The sequence below is a fragment of the Marmota monax genome, unplaced genomic scaffold (genome assembly GCF_021218885.2).
Source record: "Marmota monax isolate L192 unplaced genomic scaffold, Marmota_monax_Labrador192_F-V1.1 WCK01_AAM20220418_F8-fsc00024, whole genome shotgun sequence".
Taxonomy (NCBI): domain Eukaryota; kingdom Metazoa; phylum Chordata; class Mammalia; order Rodentia; family Sciuridae; genus Marmota; species Marmota monax.
Window position 1 is genome coordinate 33386596 of NW_026695224.1, and position 23253 is coordinate 33409848.

Genomic DNA, 23253 nt, shown 5'->3' on the forward strand with positions numbered 1-23253 from the left:
ACTGTTGAACAGGCTCCTCTGCTGGGTCCCACCGCAGGCCCACGGAGGCCAGAGTTGTGCCCTCTCGGCCCCCTGCAGGCTGGCAGAGCGGCTCCATGCCAGTGTCTGTGCACGTCACTGAACCAGAGATCGTCGGGACCCTGGAGCCTTTTCTCCCTCCAGCGACAGGACACACGGGCAGCAGGACATCCCGACAGGACACACGGGCAGTGGGACATCCGACAGTCCTACTCACACTGCCTTCCTCCATCCAGTGCACAGAGGCCGTGGGAGGAAGCGTGAGCTCACAGGGGCCGGGTAGGAAGTGCCACAGCCAGCTCCCCAAACTGACGCTGTGCAGCGGGGCCGCGAGGACGCACCCGCCCCTGAACCTGGACCGAGGGCTTTGGCAGTGTTCTCCGAGCTGCTCTCTCGCAGCGCCAGGTCCTGCCGCAAAGACAACAGGGAAGCCTCCCCACCGCAGGAACTTCCGAGGATGAGGGTCATCCTAACACCGAGCACCTGGGCCACAAAGGGCACTGAACACTCCTACCAAATGCCACTCAGATGTGCCAGGAAGCAGACCGCCCTGTGTGGGCCGGAGTGCCTACCCTCCTGGGGGATGGGTGCGGGCCTCTACTGTGTCCTCCTCTGGGAACTTGGCATTTGTCTTCGCAGGGCAGGGCTGTGCGTGAGAACATCCCCACCCACGTCCAGATGCCGCTGCGTCCAGGTCACAGGCCAGGCTCCGACCCTGGCTGCTGTGCGTGCAGGCCCTGTTCAGCTATGGGGTCGGTTTGCAGCACCCGGGCTCTCTCCCGCAGACCCCAGCCTGCGATGGAAGCCCTTCTGAGAAGCCCTTCTGAGCCCTCCGGCCCTCGAGGATGAGGCACCCCACAGACGTCCGTCAGGTCTGTGTGTCAGGAGGCCTTATCTCCACGCAGAGCAAGCTCCAAGCTAACACCTGCACCAGATGGGTACCACACAACCTCCAGACTGTGGAGAGCTGGTCAAAGAAACGTTGGCCTCGCATCTCTGCCCCCCCCCTCGTGTGAACCTTGTGAGAGACTTGTCATTATGGTAATTGGTGTCCTCACATGGGGACCTTCTGACAACTGCGTTTCCACGTTCAGCATCTGGGGAAAGTGTCTCTGCAGGCGGATTCCCCAGGACCAAAGGACCGGAGAGCCCACGTGCCCCCTGCTGTGGCTGCAGGACCGGCCCCTCTGCAGGAATGAGCTGTGTGACCCACTGGTCTGTGAGCTGCCCTGAGCAGCTGGGCGCAGCTGTCTGACCATGCTGACATCTAAAAGGATGTCCGTGACACTCACTGTGACTTGGCATGTTTCGCTTCATTGGAACGACAGCTGCCTCACAGCCCTGGACGGACAGACCTCCCTTCCAGGTTGGAGGCCGACTCACCCCTCTCAGAGCCCGTGGTGTGGAGCTGAGCTGCAGGGCAGATGGCGTCCTGTGGTCTCAGGTGCGAGAGGTTCTGGTGCCAGGGGGCCTGTTTCCATGTGCCTCTCCAGGGACTGCCATCCGGCCAGGGCCATGTGGCCGGGCTCAGGGCCTCCGTTAGGCACCTGCCTCACAGCCGAGCCCGGGCCAGGCCACGGGTTCTTAGGTCAGGAAGGTGTGAGGGGCAGTTGTGGGCACAACTGAGAGTCAGCCAGCGCAGCAAAAAGAGCTCCTGCCCCGCGAGCGGTCCCCACCCACCCGCAGCCCGAGACGCCGAGGCTCAGGTGCGGCGAGCGCTGTGCACAGGGGAGGCCGAGGGCCCCGAGGAATCCCCGCAGCCTACGTTTTCCTCCAGCGTCCACAGCGGTGGCCTCGTCCTGGGTGGCTGCACTGAGCCGCTGTTCCAGGAGGCCGAATGCCCTCCTCCCTCTCTAGCTATTTCAGGCGAGGCCCAGTTTTCCTGGAAACCGGTTATTATTTTGTTGGTCTAGCAGCTGAACAAACACAGATAACAATGATCTAGTAATCGATCGGGTGCACTTGTCTCAAGACAGCGCAGAAACCGGAAGTCGAGGCCAGGCTGCTGCTCCACCTGATTTCTGCCTGGGACACAGACCTACCCAGAGGTCAGGTTGCCACAGAGGGGCTATGAGGGAAGCAGAGGAGACTCCATTCAAAGGGCTTCACCTGCAAGACGTGGATGCCCGAGAGAAAGAGCCGCCGGCTAGATGCAAAATACAGATCCTCGGTAAAAACCTGCTCCCAGACAGAGGCAGCGGGGACACTGATGGAGTTGGGTTCCCATCTGCTTCCAGCCCCTCTGGAAACGCACAGACCCTGCCACTCTGCGGGAGCCTGGACTTCAACAGCCAGAGGGCACAGGCTGGCTGGACGCCAGAGCTTGGGTGGTGGTGGGGGGCCTGACCCCATGGGCCCTGGGCTAGAGCCACCCCCACTTCCACCGGGCCTCAGGGCCTCAGCTGTGGTTTTCTGGCGCCCCTGGGCTAAACCAATACCTGAAAGTCCAGACTTCACAAGCATTCTCCACCTAGCAACACTCCAGCCATTGGTATTCACTTCCAGCTGCCACTGTGACTGGCTGCTGTGTGCTTAGTGGCTTTGAATGGCACACATTGAATGCTTTTAAGATTCTGGGGGTCATAAGTTCAGAACCCTACCACTGGGCGAAAGTGGAGGTGCCAGCAGAGTTCCTTCCTGCAGGGGCGGGCAGGGAGAATCCCTTTCCCTGTCTTTCTGGGCTCTGGCAGCCACTGCCCATGCCCCCAGTCGTGGCCCCTTCCTCCACCCTCAGAGCCAGCAGCATGGCCCCGTACATCTCCTTCCCTGACTCTGACCCTCCCAGCCCCTGATGAGCACTCTCTAGGAGACTTGGGGCCACCTACAGCCCAGTGCAGGCTCCCCATCTCAGGGTCCTTAACCACATCTGCAAAGTCCCCTTTTGCCACGTACAGTGATACAGTCGCAGGTCCTGGGGGCCAGGATGCAGGCAGCTTGGAATCACCGTTCACCATTTGAAAAGAGAATTTCCAAAAGGGAAAATATTCTTATTTCATTACCAGCTGCAGTTTCTTATGGACAGGTCACCTGTGCTTACTGGGCTCCGATTCCACCCTGGAGTCAGCCTCCGTCGGCCACTCTCCCTGTGCCACAGTGATGTTGCTGATACATTTGCTTTTTGTCATGGTGAAGCTCTGGAGCCAAGGAGGTGGCTCCAGAAGACAGTGGGGTGCCCTAATCTGACCATGCCACCCAAGGTGCCATCAGACCCACAGGCTGCAGTGGAGCTCCTCACACGAGCCCCACACCCCCACCCCGAATTCCTCACCAGAGCCGTTCAGAATTAAGTGGTCTTAGACGTCCTTGTCCCCTCTCCTGCCTGCCATGCGCTGCCTGGCCCAGAGGGCTTCAGCTGCCCCTCCAGCCGGGAGGACGCCATCAACGCTGTCTGCAGAGCTCTTCCAGGACTTCCCGCACTGCTCCCCACTGGGCTCCTGACGATCCTGCTCGTTGGGGGACACAGATGGCCTCATCTCCCAGCTGCGGGGAGCTGAGCTTCCCGTCTGGCTAGCAGTGGGGCTCCTCTGGCCAGATGCCTCAGAGGTAGGGGAGGAAGTGAGGCCCCTCAGAGACCCAGGTGGCCTCTGGGCCCAGCTCCCACCTGCACCAGGAACCTGCCCTCCACACCTGGACTCTGAGAGCCAGCTGAGGGCAGGTGTCAAACCCACACCTGTGTGTCACCACAGAGGGACTTTGGGTAGGTGACTGGTATGTCACCAGCCTTACTGTGCCCCCCGGTGACCAGCAATCTTGCCTCGAGGAACGTGTCCTGGAGAGCACTCACATGAGACCCACGGGGCTGGCCAACACGGGGATCAGGACATTGGGTTTGCGGCTGGCCTGTCTCCATGTGTGGACGTGGCCCTGCCTGATCCTGCCCTGCCTCCCACCTTGACTCAGGGCAGTTTCAGGGAGAGACAACCACTGGCCTGTGAGCATGGTGGCCCCCTCCATGTGTCACTGCCCAGGGAGCTGGGCACTCTCTCCTCTTAGCAGGAGGGGCAGCCCCTGTGCTGGTCCGTGGAGATGGGGGCGGGTTTCTTGGGGTCTGGGGCAAGGGCTGGGTTGCACAAGGTTCCGATTCTCCCCAGGGAGCCCTGCCTCGCTGATTGCTCAAGGCCACCCACTAGAGAAGTCGCAGCCCGGTCACTCTGGGGTGCTGAGGAAATCAGAGTTTGTGCAAACCCAGCAGGGATGTGGCTGAGCCAGGGTGCTGCTCTAGAACCGCGGTTCCGGTTCCTCCCGGGGCCGGACAGCGGCTGAGAAAGGGCTGCTGGGAGGGGGTTGTGGGCAGGCAGGAGCCTTTCCTCAGACTCGGACCCCCAGCCCCTCTGGCCCCTGCCCCTCAGGCCCCGGTCCCCTCTGGCCCCTGCCCCCTCTGGCCTCTGCCCCTCTGGCCCCTGCCCCTCTGGCCCTGGTCTCCTCTGGTCCCTGCCCCCTCTGGCCCCTGCCCCTCTAGCCCCTGCCCCTCTGGCCCTGGTCTCCTCTGGCCCCTGACCCCTCTGGCCCTGATCTCCTCTGGCCTCTGGCCCCTGCCACCTCTGGCCCCTGGCCCCCTCTAGCCCCTGCCCCTCAGGCCCCAGTGTCCTCTGGCCCCTGGCCCTCCTGCCCCTGCCCCCTCTGGCCCCTGCCCCTTGGGCCCCTGCCCCCTCTGGCTGTCCCCATTCAAGCACTGCACTTATGTCCCTCCCCACACCCTGAGCACTATGCAGGCCCCCCATGGCCAGCAAGGCCTCTCATGGCCTCTTTTCCCTGAGCAGCTGCCCTGCAGCGCTCCACCCTCAGGCCTGGTGCGGGCTCTTCCCTGGGCCAGGAGTCCTCCTTCTCAGGATGACCCTCCCTCCCCCAACTCAGACGCCAGAGGGCCACCTCACACCCGGACAGTCACCTCGAGAGCATGTCCACAGCACCCAGAGCCTGAAGCTCTGTTAGGTTTTTCCTTTTAACAGTACCTTCCCCAGTATGCACACTCACACACACTCACACACACACTCACTTACACACACTTATATACACACATACACACACTCATAGACACACACACATACACACACTCATAGACACACACACACACACTCACATATACTCACACTCTCACACACACATACTCACATACACACACACTTATATACACACATACACACACTCATACACACACTCACTTACACACACTTATATACACACATACACACACTCATACACACACTCACTTACACACACTTATATACACACACACTCACATATATACACACATACTTATACACACACATACTCACATACACACACATACACACATACTCACACACAAACACACTCACACACATACTCATACACACTCACTTATATACACACATACACACACTCACACACAACACACACACACATACTCATACACACTTGTAAACTCACACACTCACTTATATACACATATATACACACATATATACACACATACTCTCATACACACACACTCAGTTATACACACATATACTCTCTCTCTCTCTCTCTCTCTCTCTCTCTCTCCCTCACACACACACACACACACACACACACACACGACCTGACGAGGAGTCACCTGGGCTCTATTCCTAGCTCCTCACATGGTAGTGGCTCATCACAGGTGTGCGTAAAGGGCCGTGGACGAGGGCTGGTTGTAGACTCCTGAGGCCTTTGAAGTGACGGTGGCACGTCAGCCTCACGTCAGCCTCACGTCAGCCTCACTTCTGCACAGGAGATCCACAGTGCGTCAGGAGGGCCACGTCCACTGTCTGCAGGCTTAAGAGTCCCCTGTGACTGGAAACCCAGTTTCTCGGGGTCTGGGGACCAGAAGGAGCTCTCGAGTCCCCCTGTACGTAGAAGAAGGCAAACTGGTGGGACCGGGACCCACAGACGAGGCTATTTTTTGGCTGACATGTTTGGAATAAATCGAGTCACCGCTGTTGGAGAATCGGAAGCTTCATGTGGTGGGTTTCAGCTCTCCTTAGGAAACTCCAAAGGCTCTGAACCACTGGGCCTGCATGTCTGCAGGTAGCTCCCAGCTGGCTCTGGTCATCCCTGCTGGGCCACTTCTGTGCCCTCCAGCCATCCCGACGGGTCCCTTAGGTCAGCATGTGAGAGTGCCAGTCATCTCGTCCTCCCTGGAGGGGGGGCAGGCTGCCTCCCAGGCTCAGGCATAGGGCTGGCCTTCTGTTCCTTGAGAGGAGAGACCCCCGCTGAGGGTCCTGGTCAGGGTGGGCTGCAGAGCAAGCTGCCCCACAAAGAGCCTCTGGCCCCTGGGCTTCCCCTCACTGTGTGCCTCCTGTACTTTTGTCAGCTGCTTCCTGAGCCAGTGGAGGAGGCACCGGGCAGCTTGGGTGTCTGGGGAGGACCGACTCGAGGACTCCGCAGGCTTGGAAGTGGCTCCGTAGCTGTTTGCGCTGCCACCTCCCTGGCCGCTTAGCAGGGCTCCCTTTCTCTCAGAGTCTTTGCTGCCTGCTGATGGGGTGAGAATGAGCAGAAGAGGGTGCTTGCCCGGTGCCCGTGCGGTCCTGCTTGCCCAGGGTGTGCGTCAGTGTCACTGTAGTGAAACGAAGCGCCTATCACTTCAGCATCCCTAGCTGAGCAGGGCTGGCGTCCAGTGGGCATTGAACAAGTGCCAACTGCAGGGTCCCTTGTTCACTTAACTTGAAGCAAACGTCTTCCTGCCTGTGTCATACCTGGCTGTACTATTGCATTGAATTGTTAGAATTTACTCCGCATTTTGCTTTATACATTTCATTTCATTTCCATTTACTGTTCTTTGGATAGAGAACACAGTCTGCACAAGGACCCCAGACATCTGACCCAGCCTTGCTGTTTCAGAGGCGGAGATGCGGCTCAGAGTAGCCTCCTGGCCTGGGGAGAGGGGCCGGGCACAGCCTAGTCCCACATCCCACGCTCTGAGGTTTAACTGCTGCCTGCTGAGCTTACAGAGCCCTGTCCCTGTCCTGGCCTACAAAGCTCTCTTGAACTGAGCTCTGCAGCTCTCTCTTTTTGGACAGAGACGGGCTTGGTGGGGCTCCACTGGCATGTGTCACTGCCACTGTGGTGGCCAGAGCCAGCCATTCTGTCTTTTTGACTCAGGGTACTTAAAAACCCCATGGGCGGGGAGCGTGGAGGGATCCAGTATGAGTGCATGAGCATTGAGCTCCTAGGAGGCAGGAGGGGCCTCGTGATAGCCAGCTGCCCTCAGCAATATGCTGACCCAGTGCCCGTGGAAGCCTGTCCTGGGGGTGTGGCCTGCCAGGGATGCGGAGAGGCTGCAGAGGTGCTGTCCCCAGGAGGGCTGCCTCTCCTCGCCGTCTGCCCTCAGCCCGAGCACTCCTGGATGAGCAGTGGGGGACCTGGCTGGGAGTCTAGCCCTGGAGCCACCCCGTGTGACCCAAGCCACCTGCTCCCTGCCCCCATGAGCTTATTCATTCCTTCAGCAAACTACCACGAGCACCTCTTTGGTCAGGGTCCACCCTGGGAAGAAGTAGAAATGAGTCGAAATGAAATGCAGGCGAGCTGTGGGGCAGAGAGGAGTCCGCAGTTAATTTTGAACAGTGGAGGGAAGCTTCTCAGAAGCCGAACCTCGTGGTCCGATTCTCGTGGAATCCTGGAGTGGCCTTGGGGAGTGGCAGGGGGTGCAGAACCCAGGGACCAGAGGAGTCGTCCATTTCTAGCAGCCGCAGCCCAGGGAGAGGAGCTGGACAGAGCAGGCGAGCTCAGGAACCATCGGAGGGCCTGAGGGCGTGATGAGGGAGGGATGAGGAGGAGCCTGGGGAGTCTGGGGCTTGGCCAGGTGCCTGCCCAGCACGAGGCTGTTCCCTGGTGACCCACTCCAGCTCAGGTGGGTGCTTCCATGGCCGGCCGTGGCCTTGGTCTGCCGTGCGGGGGTGGGAAGGGGCAGAAGGTGCTTTCCTTGAAAGCCCAGAGGAGCTTTTGCGCGGCCGGAGGAGCCCTGATTGCTGGTGTTTATTTGCGGGGTGTTACCGAGTGCCCACCGCCTGCCTGTCGGGCGGCGGCTGTTTAACAGTGCCAAGGACCGTGGCTGCAGGGGCCTCGCGGTTCTGCAAACGAGACACCTGTCCTAACTTGCGAACGTGGGCCTTGTGGTGACCGAATCTCCCGGGCGGCTGCCTGTGCTGAGTCTGTTTCCATCTGTTTCCCCCGCAGATGCCCTAAGGCCACTGAGCTGCTCAGAGGGCTGCCGTGGTGGCCCGCAGCTCCCAGGCCACCTGCATGTACGTGGCAGGCTCCTGCTGACACACCTGGAAAGCCACCTTGGGTTCTACCAGCATCATCCTCAACAACCCGCCCAGGCCATGGAGGCCCCCGAGGTCCCCGTGGGCTCCCTGGTTGACTTTGGGACAGAGCCGCCCACCGCCCCTCCCCTGGAGGCAGCGCCCTCAACACTGCAGGACGGGGATGGCTCCCTGGGGGACGCTGCCTCAGAGAGCGAGACCACCGAGTCCGCGGACAGCGAGAACGACATGGGCGAGTCGCCCTCACACCCGTCCTGGGACCAGGACCGCCGCTCCTCCTCCAACGAGTCCTTCTCCTCCGGCCAGAGCGCCGAGTCGGCCCAGGACGAGGACGCCCTGGCACTGCGGGAGTTCATGCGTGGCTACGTGGAGAAGGTCTTCTCAGGAGGGTAGGCCGCGACGGTCAGCCTGGCTCTGCCACCAGGCTCGGGGACGTGCCTTCTGCTCTAGGCTCAGCCTCCTCCCAGGGACCTCGTGGGGCTGGTGCAGCGGCTCTCAGTCCCCCGGGGCTGCAGTCAGGTCATGAGGGAGCCTCTCAGGGACACCCAAGCCCAGGCCCCACCCTGAAATAGTCCCACCAGCTGCCAAGGCCAGCCCACCACGTGCAGGGCCCTGGGAGATGCTGGAGGGCCCAAGGGCAGCCATTCTGGCCTCATGCAGCTCCGTCCCCTCCCTGTCCAGCCCCTGGCCCCTCCTCATCCAGTCCTGTCAGCACCGGGCAGAGCTGTAGTGGACCGTCCATCCTCACTTCCCCTTAGTGTCCTCACTCACCTCCCACCTTGTGAACGCCTCCGTGGGCATTCCAGGCAGGACAGGACTGTCCGTGCTACCTTCAGTGGCCTCTTATTGTGTGGGCAGCACCCCGTGGCCGGTCAGATGGCGGGAAACTGCACGGGTCCTCTGTAATCCCGATGTGCTCTGCCAATTGCTGGTCCTCTCGTTCCAGAGTTTTCTCTGTGCTTCCCAAGTCAGGTTTGGGGAGGGGCTGCTCTGTGGGGTCACCACTTCCCGTTCTGCCAGCCCTGCCTCTCCGCTGAGTCCACGGGGAGTCGTGGAGCCTGGTGCTGAGTGGTTTCAAGGCCCTTCCTGTTGACGGTCTCATCGGGGCCGTGGTTGGCAGGCGGCTGCGTTGCTTGCTGGGATCGCACGGGGAGGCACGGGTGGCAAGTGTCCAATACCGCGTCTTATTCTGCCTCCTGGGGAGCGCAGGGGGTGGCTGACTCCTGAGCAGCTGCTCTGCAGGGTCCCTCTGGGCGCCTCTGTTGGAGGAGCGAGCTGAGGGCGCGGCAGCAGGAGCGCCAGGCTCTGGAGGGCCTCCAGCTCTGCCCTCTCATGGCGCTTCGGGCCTCAGCCCGGCAGGGAGCCCCCGTCCTGCCGGTTCCGGGCGGTGGAGGTTGATTTTCAGCCTCCAGAGCAGCACCCCTAACCCTGCTGGGTGTGGGCCTGTGGGCCAGCTGCCCCGCAGCGCCTGGGCTGGCACAGGTGCCGTCTGGGCCCCCAGCCCCTCTGAGCGAGAGCTCCCTTCCAACAAGGTCTGGGGAGGACTCGCCCGCACACGGGAGTGTGAAAGTGCCCGCTTGGGGGACCCTTGTCCAGGCTCAGCAGCAGCAATGAGAACCGTGGCCTGGTGACACTCCGAGAGCCAGGTCTGCTACCAGGCTCCAGCCTCCTGTCTGAGTGGCAGGGAGGACTCAGATGACCCTTCACATGTAGGCCAGCCTCAGCGTCCTCTGTGCTTTGAGAAGGAAAGAGTCATGCGATGATCCAACGTCAACTATCTAGAAATGCGTCTGTGTTCCTGGGAGCACCGTGCTGTGGCTCCCCGCTTAATTTGTCTGACAACACTGAAACCAGCCTCCTCTGCACACACCTAGAAAAGGGAGCCAGCCCCGAGGTCCACTTGCCAGGGAGGCCAGGCTATGTCTGCAGCAGCTCGTCAGCACGTGAACCCCGTCCCACAGCCGGTCACATGCGTCTTCAAGAGCATTCCCCAGGTCACTGCAGATAGCTGGTGAATTCCCGTTTTATCTGGTAATTTGGGGTCAACGAGACCAAGATATTTTCTACAAACCCCTAAATAAACGCACGTCACATGACCCATCCACCTCCTGCCTTCATCTTCATTTTTGGGTCTTTAAATCTGAGGAAGAGTATTGGCTGCTCCCCAAAAGAACCAAGAGCTCTCAGGGTCCTGTCCTCACGGGGGCTCAGAGGGCAGGGGACAGAAGGCGCTGTGGAACCAGGAGACCTGGTGGACTCTGAATCTCGGCCCGCAGGCCAGGTGGATTCTCTCAGCCAGGCCTCCCCAGGGGTGCAGGAGGGGAGGCCCCAGGTCGGAGGCCGGCCCACGGCTCCCGGCTCTTCCCTCCTGTGAACTCTGCCCCAGAGCACTGACTTCACTCTGCCTTCTCTTCAGGGAGGACTTGGATCAGGAGGAGAAGGCCAAGTTCGGGGAGTACTGCAGCAGCCAGGATGGGAAAGGCCGCGAGTGGTTTGCTCGATACGTGAGCGCCCAGGTGAGCTGGGGACTCGGGGACCCGCCCAGGGAAGGGCAGGGCACACTGGGCTGCACTCTGGGGAAGAGGGGAGGGAATCGCCCCACGGAACATGGACCGGGATGTCAGGAGAAGGGCCATGTGGGGCAGTGGGAATGGCCAGGGCGCGTGTGACGCCCGCCCTGGGGGAGAGGGAGAAACTCACGCCCGCGAGGTTGAGAACGTTCTTGTAAAGCCGAGCACGAGGGCTCTGGGCATGAGTATCTTTTATTGAATAACCCACAGTGCTCAGTTTTGCCAAAGAGAATCTATCCAAGATAAAGGTATTAACAAAGCTCAGAAAAGAACCAAATTTATTAAGTCTCCAATAGGTTGATTTTTTATTTCTTCTAAGTATTTTTTAATCACAAATAAGGCATTCTTCATTAAAAAAAATCAGGAAATGCAAAAGAACCTAATTACCCACAAATCCAGACCCAGCCAGTGCCGCCATCTGGGGCTTGTCCCTCGGTGTTTCCCACCTGGGTGTGAGCGTGGGGAGTTGCTTTCAACCCCTGGGCAGAGGCAGGCAGGCCCTCTGCACCCTGAGGGCCAGGCTCTGTGGGCCGCACCCTGCAGGGTCCTGGCAGCGGGAGGGCGGCTGCGATTAGAGACAGTGTGGCAGGACTGTCCGGGTGGCCAGCCCCTGACTGCCTGCCCCTCTCCGCACAGCGCTGCAACTCCAAGTGCGTGTCGGAGCCGACCTTCTACCGGCTGGTGCAGTCCTTCGCGGTGGTGCTGTTCGAGTAAGTGGCCGCCCCCGGTGAGGGGCCAGTGTGAGTCATGGCCGTGCTGGGCACGAGCTGGCAGCTCTTCTGCTGTTCCCCGCGTCAGCCAGGAGTCACGGCCAGGTCTCCCGGTAGCAGAGCTGGCCATAGCAACTAGAGGGCTACCCAGCGGGGCACGAGCGGGCCCTCCCTGTGCCCTCCCCTCCCCCGTGCCCTGGAGGTCCCCACGTCCCACCGTGAAGCATTTCCAATAGTCACCTCACGGGCCAGGCGCCCTGCTGGATGGTGGGGGGCCTCCTGCTGCCTGTGAGCCGGAGAGGTGTGGCTGGAGCTGCATCCGCAGAAGGCCGGGGACATGACGGGTGCCGAGGCAGGGCTGCCACACCACGTGCCACCCGGGCTCCTTCCCACGCCATGGCAAGATGGCCAGACCCACTTTGTGCTTTTGGCCTTGAATCAGAGCAAGCGAAGTTCAAGAGGGAGGGACACTTCTCTGCTCCACTGACCCCGACCTCCTGGGCAGCTGGAGAGGAGGGGCTTGGAGGGCAAGGGCGAGGGGACCCTTTGGGGCCTGTCAGCACCCTGCCCATCCCCTCCAGGACGCCTTGAGGCTGGGGCCCCGTGTGCCCTCCAGGTCCTGGCTTCTCCCTCCGCCCCCGCCCCCATCACCAAGCCCATTGGCCCTTCTGGGCCCCAAGGGCTGCCCTCCTTTGCTCCTGCTCCCCTCTCGGCAGAGGGCGGCTGCTCGGGCCTTCCTCCCCCGCCCCTCTCCTGGGCCCTCTCCTGCTGCACTTGCCCAGCCTCTCCGGGCTTCCATGGGGTCTGGGGCTGGGGCTGGGAGGGGAGGGTTGAGGGGCCTCGTGGAGGGCGTCAGGGAAATGCACTGCAGCAGCACAGGCCAGCAGCAGGGCGTCAGGGAAATGCACCGCAGCAGCACAGGCCAGCAGCAGGGCGTCAGGGAAATGCACCGCAGCAGCACAGGCCAGCAGCAGGGCGTCAGGGAAATGCACCGCAGCAGCACAGTCCAGCAGCGTGTGCAGCAGGCGCCGCGGGGTCTCTGGGGCAACGTGTCTCCGCGCGCGGCCGTCTGCAGGTGCAGGCGGCGTCAGGGACCCTGGGCTGGCAGACTCCACTGGTCTACGTGGCCCTGTGGTCTGTTGAGTTTTAGTTTATGAGCATCTTCAACGCCGACTCTGTCCTCTGCTCACCGTCCTTTTTTTAATATTTACGTTTTAGTTTTTTTAGGTGGACACGATGACTTTATTTGTATGTGGTGCTGAGAATCGAACCCAGGGCCTCATGTCTGCTAGGCAAGCCCTCTGCCACTTGAGCCACATCCCCAGCCCTGCTCACCGTCTTTCATAGTTTTATTGATCGTTCTTTAAATTGATCAATCGGTTCAGATATTTTTTAAAAGAACAGAAATGACCCTCAGTCCCACCCCCCGGGTGGCTTCTGTTGACCTGCTATCATCCTCTCTTTTTCTCCAAAGTGGGAGCAGAACCAGGGCTGCCTCCCCACTAAGCTACATCCCCATCCCCAGCTCTTTTCATTTTCTATTTTGAGACAGGATCTAAGTAAGTTGCTGAGGCTGGCCTCAAACCTGTGGTCCTCCTGCCTCAGCCTCCCAAGTGCCTGGAGTCGCAGGCCTGCACCTGCACCTGCACCTGCACCCGGCTTGGCCTTTTGCTTTCCTTTCTGGTGCTGGGACTGAACCCAGGGCCTGGTGCATGTGAAGCAAGCCCTGTACCAGCTGAGCCGCATCCCAGCCCTGGGCTTGGTTTAAAGGTAATAATTGTGCAAAGTTAAAGACCACAGAGGGCTGGGCGCCGTGGTACAGGCCTGAAATCCCAGGCCCTCCACAGGCTGGGGCAGGAGGCTCACAAATGTGAGGGCAGCCTCGGCCACTTAGCAAGACCATGTCCCAAAATAAAAAGTAAAAAGGGCTGGGGACGGGGCTCGCGGAGTACCTCTAGCTTCAATCCCCAGAACCCCAACAAATAAACAAACAAACAAACAAAAAAACCCAAGCCAACAGGAAGGAAAGGCCTGGCGGGGGACAGAAGGGAACTGAGAGGCCCAGGGGCAAGGCCGCCCCCTGGTGGCTGCTGTCTTGGCTTCTCCCCTGGGAACGTGGGGAGCAGGCACAGTGGGTGGATGCCCTTCCTCCCAGGCGTTGCTGTCACACACAGCTGTGTCCGCAGTGGCACGGACATCCGTGTGGCAGTTGTGCAGGAGTGTGCGTGGCCGCAGCCGGCACCCTGCAGATGGCTGTTTACGTTGCTCCTGGTCCCCTCGTCCCCAGCATGGTGGCAGCAACATTAAGCCTCCGCAGCCATGACAGACTCGCTGCTGCGGCCGACAGGCTCGCTCCGCACCCCTTCTCCCGATTGCTGGATGGAATGGCTCCGCGCAGTTCAGGTGGACGTGCGCCGGCCAGTCTCCATGTGCAGTAGGAACGACCCTCTGCGTTTGCGGAACATTGATCCTATTCAAGTTTCTTTTCCATAAAGATTAAATTTGCTTTATAGCAAGGGACAGGAGGAGTAGCTATCCACACACCCCAGGTGTCCCCAGCCAGGGGCTTCAGCAAGGAACTCTGTCTCGGGCCCCACCCAGGCCCACGGAGTCAGGCCTGGGGGCCAGCAGCCCGCTCTCAAGCGCCCTCCAGGGATCCTGTGCTCCTGGCATCTGAGCCTCCGATGTGGGGACATCCTGTGACTGCTGACTCCTGAGCCGCGGAGGCTGGTTTGGACTGAAGCTGAAGGCTGCCCTTGGTCCCTTTTCTGCTCCTGTGTGCTGAGCTGAGTGGACCCTGACTTTCCTGTTTAAAGTGACGCAGGCCAGGCTGAGGTCCAGAAACGCCTCCGGGTCCAGGGTCAGGCCCGGGCTCAGGCTGTGTGCCTGTAGGAAACTCCTAATTGGACCCGAGGGGTTATTTTTGTCACCTGTCTGGTGGCAGTGCCTAGGGAGTGAGGTGCTAATGTGCACGTTGCGGAGTGTCTGGGCTGGTCAGTGAACTTGCGGTGAGGCCAGGGGGAACGCTCCTCTCGCCGCCGACCCTGCCTCTCATTTCAGGTGTCATCAGATGGATGACTTCGGACCTGCCAAGAACCTCATGACCATGTGCTTCACCTACTACCACCTGGGTGAGACGGGGGCTCGGCCTGGGCAGAGTGCCAACCTGGAAAGCTGAGACCTGTCAACTGCCAATGCGGTCGCTCAGAAAGGAAAGCCTGGGCCTCCAGGAGCCGGCAGGGGACTCCTGAGAGGGGGGTGGCCGCACTGTGGTCGGGCTGGCTGTCCCCGGAGCGCGGCAGGAATCCCACAGTGGAGCAGGAACACTGGGCCTGAGGGTCTCAGCTTTATGTTTCAGCAAATTATGACACAGCATGGGCTGTCGGGAGGGGAGCAGCCGGGGCCCGGGGCTGGAGGAGTTGGGGTGCTGAGCTGTGAGGGCTCTTCTGGCCCGTTGCATTGCAAGTTTCTGCATGCTGGAGCTTGGGGGCCCCTGCTGAGCTGCGTGGGCTGCGACAGGCTGCTCTGCCCTGTGAGTGTGGTGCTGGGACCCGCTGGGGAGGGTGGGGCAGGCTGAGCACGGCCTCCCTCCCTCCAAACCAAGAGCCCGCTCCTGCAGCACAGGGCCTTCCCTTGGGCAGGCTCCTGGTCCTCCTGCCCCCACAGACCACTCTCTCCACGCCCCATGGTCAGTTGACAGGACACCACCGGGCAGGCCCCAGACGCCAGGCCTTTGGCCCAGGTGGAAGGTCCTCCATCTCAAAGCCCAGGATCAGAGCTCCTTCAACTAGTGGAGGACCCAGCCCTGACCTGGGAGGGTGCCTCGGCCTGAGGGTCACTTTGGCCTGGACGGTGCCGGGCCTGCAGCCTGCTGCTGCCCTAAGCAGGGTGTTGTGCGTGGCCTTGGTGCCCACTCCTCCGGCCTTCTCTTCTTCCATCCCTGTTCACCGTCACACGCCTGGCCAGGTGCCCTGGAGTCTGCTCTGACCCTCCACTGTCCTCAGGGCCCAGAGAGGACCTCTCTTTCCTCTCTCTCACCTCACACTTTGCCCACTGCCACAGTCAGGGTTCCTGCCATGCACCCGAGCCCCCTGTGTGAGTCTCTCCCTCCTTCTGGTCTCCTCCTGCTCCTCCTCCTGCTCCTCCTCCCCTTCCTCCTCCTCCTCCTGTTCCCCCTTCCCTCCTGCTCCTCCTCCTGCTATTAGTCCCCCTCCTCCCCTCCTCCTCCTGTTCCCCCTCCTCCTTCTCCTGTTCCCCTTCCTCCTGCTCCTCCTCCTGCTCCTCCTCCCCTTCCTCCTGCTGCTCCTCCTCCTCCTGTTCCCCCTCCTCCTTCTCCTGTTCCCCTTCCTCCTGCTCCTCCTCCCCTTCCTCCTGCTGCTCCTCCTCCTCCTGTTCCCCCCTCCTCCTGCTCCTCCTCCTACTATTAGTCCCCCTCCTCCCCCTCCTCCTCCTGTTCCCCCTCCTCCTGCTCCTCCTCCCCTCCCTCCTGCTCCTCCTCCTCCTCTTGCACCCCCTCCTCCTGCTCCTCCTCCCCTTCCTCCTCCTGCTCCTCCTCCTCCTGTTCCCCCCTCCTCCTGCTGCTCCTCCTCCTCCTGTTCCCCCCTCCTCCTGCTCCTCCTCCTCCTTCTCCTTCTCCTCCTCCTCCTCCTGCTCTCCTTCCGCCTGCTTCCCCTTCCCCTCCTCCTCCTCCTCCTCCTGTCCCCCTCCTCTTGCTCCCCCTCCTCCTCCTGCTCCTCCTCCCCTTCCTCCTGCTGCTCCTCCTCCTCCTCCTCCTGCTCCTCCTCCTCTCTTGCTCCCCCTCCTCCTCCTGCCTCCCCTGCTCCTCCTCCTTCTTCTACCACCAGGACTTGAACCCAGGGGCACTTTACACTGAGCTATCCCCCAGCCTTTATCATTTTTATTTTGAGACAGGGTCTGGTAGTTGCTTAGGGCCTCACTAAGTCGCTGAGGCTGGTCTTGAACTTGTGATCCTCCTGCCTCAGCCTCTGGGGTTACAGGCGTGGCCACCGCACCCTGCACAGCTTTCTGGTTCTATGGGGGTGACTCCTGCTGTCTCCTTCCTCTCTCCTAGTTCTTGGCCGACTCCCTGGTAGTTGCATAGGGACCGTCCTCAGAGGGAAGAGCAGCCCCTTCCTTGTCCAGCCGCCCTGTCAGGGAGACTGAGGATGTGCTCTCCCACCACCCAGGCTGCCCCTGTGTGCCCAGGGGCATCTTTCTGGCCCTCAGCCATTTGGGCTGTGCCCACCTGCTTCTCACTGCCCCCTCCTCTCTCTAGGCAAGCCGCAGCAGCTCCCCTCCGAGCCCAGGGAGAAGCCCGCGGGCAGCATCGACTCCTACCTGAAGTCCGCCAACAGCTGGCTGGCAGAGAAGAAGGACATTGCCGAGCGGCTGCTGAAGAACACGGAGAACGTGAAGGGCTTCTTTGGGGGGCTGGAGACCAAGCTGAAGGGACCCCTGGTCAGGAAGAATGAGTGAGTGTCCTGCGTCGAGGCCTCGTGCCTGGGAGACAGAGGCAGGGCCCCTGTCCAGCCTTCACCATCTCGGGTCCTGTACTGCTCCTGAGGAGCGCAGCGCTGCCCAGTGTGACTGTCCACTCTGCAGAGCTCAGGGATGTCCTGGCAGTGTACTTCAGGGACCAGGAGGAGCATGGGCAGCTGAGGGTTGGCCGCAGGGACATCACACACCTGTCCCTGCTTGCTCCTCCCCGGCAGTGAGTGGGGTTCACGGAACACAGAGCAGCCACGGGACTGGACAGAAACTCGAGGCCCTGGAGGACGGGAGGGGTGGTTGCAGGCGCCCAGGCTGAGACACACACAGGAAGGGCACGTCCCCACCAGGAGCCACCACCACAGAGGCCCCTGACCGCCCCCGGCTTGGTGCAGGTGGCATGGTCTCATCCCGCCGGGCCACACAGTTCAGGGCAGAGACCACAGCTCCACATTCCCAGGGCCCAGCCGCGGACGGGACCTTGATTCCATGAGTGTCTTTTCAGCAAACCGCTGAATGCCCACAGCCTCTCACCAATGGGAGTGGTTTGACTGTGATCTTTCTTCCTCAGGGAAGATGAGAACAAGCCCAAGGACAAGCAGCCCAAGACTGGTGAGTAGCGCCCCTGGAGCTGCTGGGGAGGCGGGGCCTGGAGGGGCGGGGCCTGGTGGGAGGCGGGGCCTAGTGGGAGGCGGGGCCTGAGGGAGGAGGGGCCTTGGTGGAGAGGGGAGGGGCTGGGCCTAGAGGAGGGGACACTGGGGTGAGGCTTGGGGCGGGGTCCTGGGACAGGACTGAAGGGTTGGGGCCTGGACTGACCTTGTAACCCAGACGCCTGCAGGGGTCTGAACCCACCCACCGTTGAGGGGCAGCAGGAAGCAGCAGCAGTAAATCCCAGGGGCTTAACTGGGTCCCCCAGCAGCCGGCCTTAGGGTCCCTGCCTGGTCTATTTTCCTATGAATTTCTGAGGAAGGGCCACTTCTCTAAGGAGTAGGCAGAAACCAAAGTCCCTAACTCCAGGGACTCTAGCGCATTCCTGGGAGGGGTGGCCCCTGTGTGTTTCCATGGCCTTTTGGGGGAGGGGCTGTGGTGGCTGCTGACACCTGCCCAAGGCTCTGCCCTCAGCCTCTCTCGTCCTCCTGCAGTGACCGTGTTCAGCCCCGAGGACGAGCAGAAGGGGGAGAAGATCTACCTGTACACACACCTGAAGCAGCAGCCCATCTGGTAAGGCGCCTGGCTGGAGGGCAGCGCCCCCTCTGATGGCCTCTGTGTGCTGGACTGTGGCTCAGGAGAGGGGGAGTGAGAGCTCACACACGCCAGACGCCGAGCGAGGGAGGGCCGCACTAGGCCGCAGACGGCCTCCCCGCAGTGTCCTCTCCTCTGGGCCCTGCCCCCTCCCCTCCCCACTAAGGGGGTGCAGAGTGCTGCGGGCTGGGGTTCCTTTATGGGCTGATGGAATGTCGGGGAGGCAGGAGCCGCGACGGCTGAGCACGCGACGGGGGCTGTGGTGGACGTTTCGTGTCACTGTATTTTGTTCAGTGTGGCCAGGGCCAGGCTGCACCGGCCAGGCCGTGCTCTGTCCGCTGTAGAGAGCGAGTCCCACTCCACACTCACACGCGCTGAGCCGGCTGTGGGAGTGGGAGTCCAGTCGGCCTGGCGTGGCTTCCTCGTGTCCCCACCAGGGTGGGCTGTGGTCTGCGGTGGGCAGTGTCCAGGTGGAAACCCTGAAGAGCTGGGCCCAGTGAAGGCCGCCAGGTCCAGGTGTCGCCTGTGGAAGGCTTGCGTAGCTCTCCCGGGACCAGGGTGGCCGCTCAGCCCCAGCTGCAGGCACGTTTCCCTCCCTGTCCTCTCTTACGCTCACGAGAGTGACCACAGTGCTGCTGGGACGCCAGCTGCTGGGACTTGAGCTGAGACCTCCCTGCCCAGGTGTTCTGTTCCAGGGCCACGCCCCGGTGGTCAGGGGATGAGGTCCTCCCGGGTAGTCGCTGGCACGGCCCTGAGCCCTCTGAGGTGCCCAGAGGCATGTCTTATCCTCTGGCTAGTGAGGTCCAGAACCTGGAGGTGTCAGACATGGGCCCTCCCTCAAAGGTCACTGTTCGGCTGCAGTAGAACTTCCCACACAGCCCTGTGAGGGGTGCGGAACCCAGGGCAGAGGCCTAGACGGGGACTTTGGGGGACACCCCCATCGGGCTGGACCTGAGCCCCCCCAGGCAGCAGAGCAGGGGAGAGGCTGGACCTGGCCAGGTGGCATCTTGAGGGACGGGACTCTGCCGGGCCTGGGCCTTGCTGCTGTGTTGTCTGGACGGGGCAGATGCGTCCATGAGGGACCAGATGGCAGATCTTTAGATTTCGTGGGCTGCGTGCTCTCCACCACCACCACAGCCAGGCCCTGTAGCTCTGTCAGTGAGTAGCCGGGTGACCTTCATCCACAGAAAGAGGCGGGGCCTCCTGTGGCCAGGTGCCGCCTGTGCCGCTCTGTGCCGCCCTGTGCCACCTGTGCCGCCTGTGCCACCCTGACCTTCCCGGGAAGACGTCCCGTCCCCGTGCCTGCCTTGTGCAAGGCGCATCCCCGCTGATTCCCTTTTATGTCGTGAGACCCTGTTCTGTGGAAGAGCTGGACCCCGTGTCCTCTTGGAGCCTCACCAGGAGGCAGAGAGGACACAGCAGCCTGAAGCTGCACCCCAGGTCCCCAGGCCACCTGACTTCACGCCCCACAGCAGCTCCGCGGGCCCCCCGGCCCATTCCGGCCTCCTCTCTCAGGAAGAGGCAGTGCCAGGAGCCCCGGGGACCCCCAGCACCCCCTCCTCAGCTCTGCCTCCCTCCCAGAGCTGCACAGGCACCGGGCACCCAGCTTCCCCACCAGGTGGCAAGACGCTGGGTGGAACTGTCGGTGACAACTGTGTCTCCCCGCAGGCACACGCTGAGGTTCTGGAACGCAGCCTTTTTTGACGCCGTCCACTGTGAGAGGAGAAAGCGTTCTCCCACCACCAGGTAGGAGCCAAGTGTGGTCCACTCTCCTGGGAAAGAGGATGGGGCAGCTCTAGTCGCATTTTCTGAAGAGGAGAGCAGAGGAGTGGCCGGGCTGCTGGCCTCTGTCCTCCCTGCCCGGCCTGTAGCCCGCCCACTGCCGGAGGCCCGTGCTCTGCTTCGAGGGGGATGCTCAGCCTGCATGAGTGCTTCTGTCCTGGGACCCTGGCATGACTGGCCCGAACCTCCCCGAAATGCACACGCCCTCGGAATGAGGCCTTCAGGACCCCCACCCACCCTGCTGCTCTCTCTGCGGGTCCGGACCCTGGGGACAAGCTGCGGTGACAGGGTCCAGGGTGGAGGGTGGCCACCACCCTGACTCTGGAAGCGCACCTTCTGCTGCCAGCTCAACCTGTGCTGACGGTGACCTGCCCCTCAGAGGGCCCGAGAAACACGAGGAAGTGCAGGGTGAAGGTCGGTGCTGACTCACCCCCAGGGGACAGAGCCCCTGCTCCCCCTGGCTGGACACTGACTCCCCAGGGACAGAGCCCCTGCTCCCCCTGGCTGGACACTGACTCCCCAGGGACAGAGCCCCTGCTCCCCCTGGCTGGACACTGACTCCCCAGGGGACAGAGCCCCTGCTCCCCCTTGCTAGAACAAGAGAAGGCTGCCGCCCACTGTGCAGCCCCCACACGGAGGGGCAGCGGTCCAGGGAGGACAGGCCAGGTCTGGTGCCCTGAGTGGCGCCCCAGTCACATGGCTTCAGACTCTGGGTCTCTCGGAGCTCTGATCCCTTGTTAATGAAGCCAGTCCCCTCCTGTCACTGCGGGGGCCCACACCTCCCCGGAGGAGAGGAGCCAGAGGTGTCTGTGTGGAGACCAGTCAGTGGGCACTGAGCCCTCTGTGCAGGGACAGCTGACCCTGGAGGGGAGCAGGGTGCCGCCTCGGCCCTCGCAGTCCGTGGCTGCCTCCTGGGGGCAGAGGGAGCATGGGGGGGCCTGACCCTGACGCTGCCCGCGGGCACCAGGGAGCCTCTGCTCTGCTGAGGAGCTGAAGGAAAGGCCGACGCGCCCAGGGATGGGCCTCGCCTCTAGCTTAGCTCTCTGCCAGGAAGTGGCCTGTCCCGGCGTCCTGTCCTCCTGCCCGCTGCCCACCCGCCAGCCCGCCTGTCCTCATCCACACATCTTGCACAACTGTGACATGTTCCTTTGTTCCTTTGTTTACCTGTTTCCGCTGCCACTCCAGAGGGGATGCTGGACAGCAGGAGAAGAGGTGTGTGTGTCCGCCTTACAGACCGGGGGCCGCTGAGGCCGCTGCAGGGCGGGAGGGCCCCTGGGGAGGCGAGCCAGGGCGAGGAGCGGCGGGCCTCAGGTGTCTGTGTGGAGACCAGTCGGTGGGCACTGAGCCCTCTGTGCAGGGACAGCTGACGCCGGAGGGGAGGAGGGCGCCGCCTCGGCCAGCCCTTGCAGTCGGTGGCCGCCTCCTGGGGACAGAGGGAGCACGGGGGCCCTGACCCAGACTGGGCAGATGGCGGGGCCTGCAGGGCACAGCGCAGCTCAGGGAGGAAGAACAGTGACCGCAGAGAGCCCGCCCGGCTTGGAGGGGGCTCTGTCCACCTGTGCTGTCCACCTGGCCCGCCCAGGCCGACGGTGAGACCACAGCTGGGCCTCCCTCAGGGGGGAGGTGCCGGGGCCATGGGCCTGGGGACACTCGGCAGCACAGTGTCCTTTTTTCCAGCCCTGGGTGACGGGGAAGCTGTGTGGGTGGGAGGTCCCTTGGAAAAAAGCCAGGCGGGGCTGTCCCCAAGAGCTCCCGTGGCTGGAGCCTGAGTGGCCCGAGTTGGGAGCCCTGTGAGGTCTTCTCGGTGACAGAGACCTAGTTGCTGATTCAGTGTTGGTTTTGCGAGCTCGTGAGTTTGCTGGTGGCTGAGAAGTCCTGCTGCCATGCAGCCTCGGTGTGTCCTTGAGACGGGCACTTAGGCACCACAGAGGCCTCCGTGGCTGCCTCCTGGGGACAGAGGGAGCATGGGGGGGCCTGACCCTGATGCTGCCCGCGGGCAGTGGGGGTGGTGCCCCTGTCCTGTGGTCCCTCGGGGTGATGGCCTCCCGCTTGGCAGGCTTCCTGGCATCACAGCCCAGGAAGGCTGGGCCCAGCCTGGCCTCCCTGAGAGCCGGTGCCGCTGCCCAGCCCTGCTGAGGCGCAGCCGGCCTCCTAGGCCTCCGGGGCCTCGGGCCTCCCCACAGATTCGACGTGCCCAGCCCTGGTGGGTTCCACTCCTCTGACCCACCCTGCGCCACCCAGGCCCCAGATGCCCAGGCCAGCAACATGACCTCTCCTTCAGTGACCTCCACTGTCATTCCTGTCACCTCTGACCCCCTTTTCAGAGGGGCCTTCTGTGGGCGAGTGTGAGTCCATCCAGAGCCCACGGGCCGGAGTGCAGTGCGCAGGGCTGGCCTCCTGTGGGACCAAGATCAGCTCTCAGGAAGCAGCTGAGCCCCCAACTGCTAGTCGCCTTCCACCCCACCTGCGGGGCCAGGTCCGCTCCGGATTCTAGTCTCCCCACAGCAGGAGGGAGAACCACCTCCTCGTGGGTCCAGAACAGCAGCATCTGGGCTGCTGTGCTGAACACTCAGGGGAGCCATTCCCCGGTGGCCTGGGGTGTGCAGTGCCCTCCCTGCACAACTGTACCTGATGGCCAGTGGTAGGGCAGGATTTGTGTGGCTGCCAGCCCTCAGGGGGACTATTAGAGGGAACTCGGTGGGGAGGAGTATAAGGTGGGACTCAGTGCGTCCTGGGGGTCTCTGGGCCCTGCCCTCAGAGGCTGGAAAAGTGCTGCAGCCCTGAAGCCTCGGGCCGAGGGGTGGAGAGGAGTGGAGCTGTGTCCTTCTGTCCGTCCATCCCTGGCCCTTGTTGTCCTGACTGTTCTCCGGGCGGTTTCTGCTCCTTCCTTTGCTCTTCCTCTCAGCGTCCAGTCCCCTTTTAGGGGGAAACGGGCTAAAATGAACTTGCCCACCTGCAGCGGCTCCTCTACCTGCTTCTCCGACCGCCGGGTGCCCGGGTGCAGGGTCTGACCAGGGGGCCGGGCAGGGAGGGGCGGCCCCAGTCCCCTGGGCAGAGGCTGGAAGGGAGGAGCAGTGACATGACCTGACCCCCACTGTGGGGTGCAGGTGGGCCTTAACCGGGACCCTCGGGGTCCTGCCCTGGACCCCCTTCAGCTCAGTGCTCCCTCAGGGACGGGGC

The 23253-nt window shown here is 62.2% G+C and overlaps 1 protein-coding gene and 1 long non-coding RNA gene across 7 annotated transcripts in view; one reads left to right on the forward strand and one right to left on the reverse strand.

The window, feature by feature from the left end:
* Window positions 1-23253, forward strand: part of Kiaa0513 (KIAA0513 ortholog) — a 50775-nt gene that overhangs the window by 22306 nt on the left and 5216 nt on the right. For 4 of the 6 annotated variants that reach the window (XM_046434619.2, XM_046434617.2, XM_046434622.2 and 1 more), the window contains 9 exons: window positions 8194-8671; window positions 10699-10798; window positions 11489-11562; window positions 14623-14693; window positions 16838-17033; window positions 17621-17661; window positions 18192-18270; window positions 19960-20037; window positions 21259-21285. In XM_046434619.2, coding sequence (XP_046290575.1) covers window positions 8343-8671; window positions 10699-10798; window positions 11489-11562; window positions 14623-14693; window positions 16838-17033; window positions 17621-17661; window positions 18192-18270; window positions 19960-20037; window positions 21259-21285 — 995 coding nt within the window. In that variant the 5' untranslated portion in view covers window positions 8194-8342. The remainder of the gene's footprint in view (window positions 1-8193; window positions 8672-10698; window positions 10799-11488; window positions 11563-14622; window positions 14694-16837; window positions 17034-17620; window positions 17662-18191; window positions 18271-19959; window positions 20038-21258; window positions 21286-23253) is intronic. The other 2 variants (XM_046434618.2, XM_046434623.2) reach the window with 1 other exon arrangement.
* Window positions 16445-17016, reverse strand: LOC131423844 (uncharacterized). Its single transcript, XR_009225930.1, has 2 exons — window positions 16900-17016; window positions 16445-16709 (listed from the first exon to the last, which is right to left on the reverse strand). It is a non-coding gene; the product is annotated as an uncharacterized LOC131423844 (long non-coding RNA).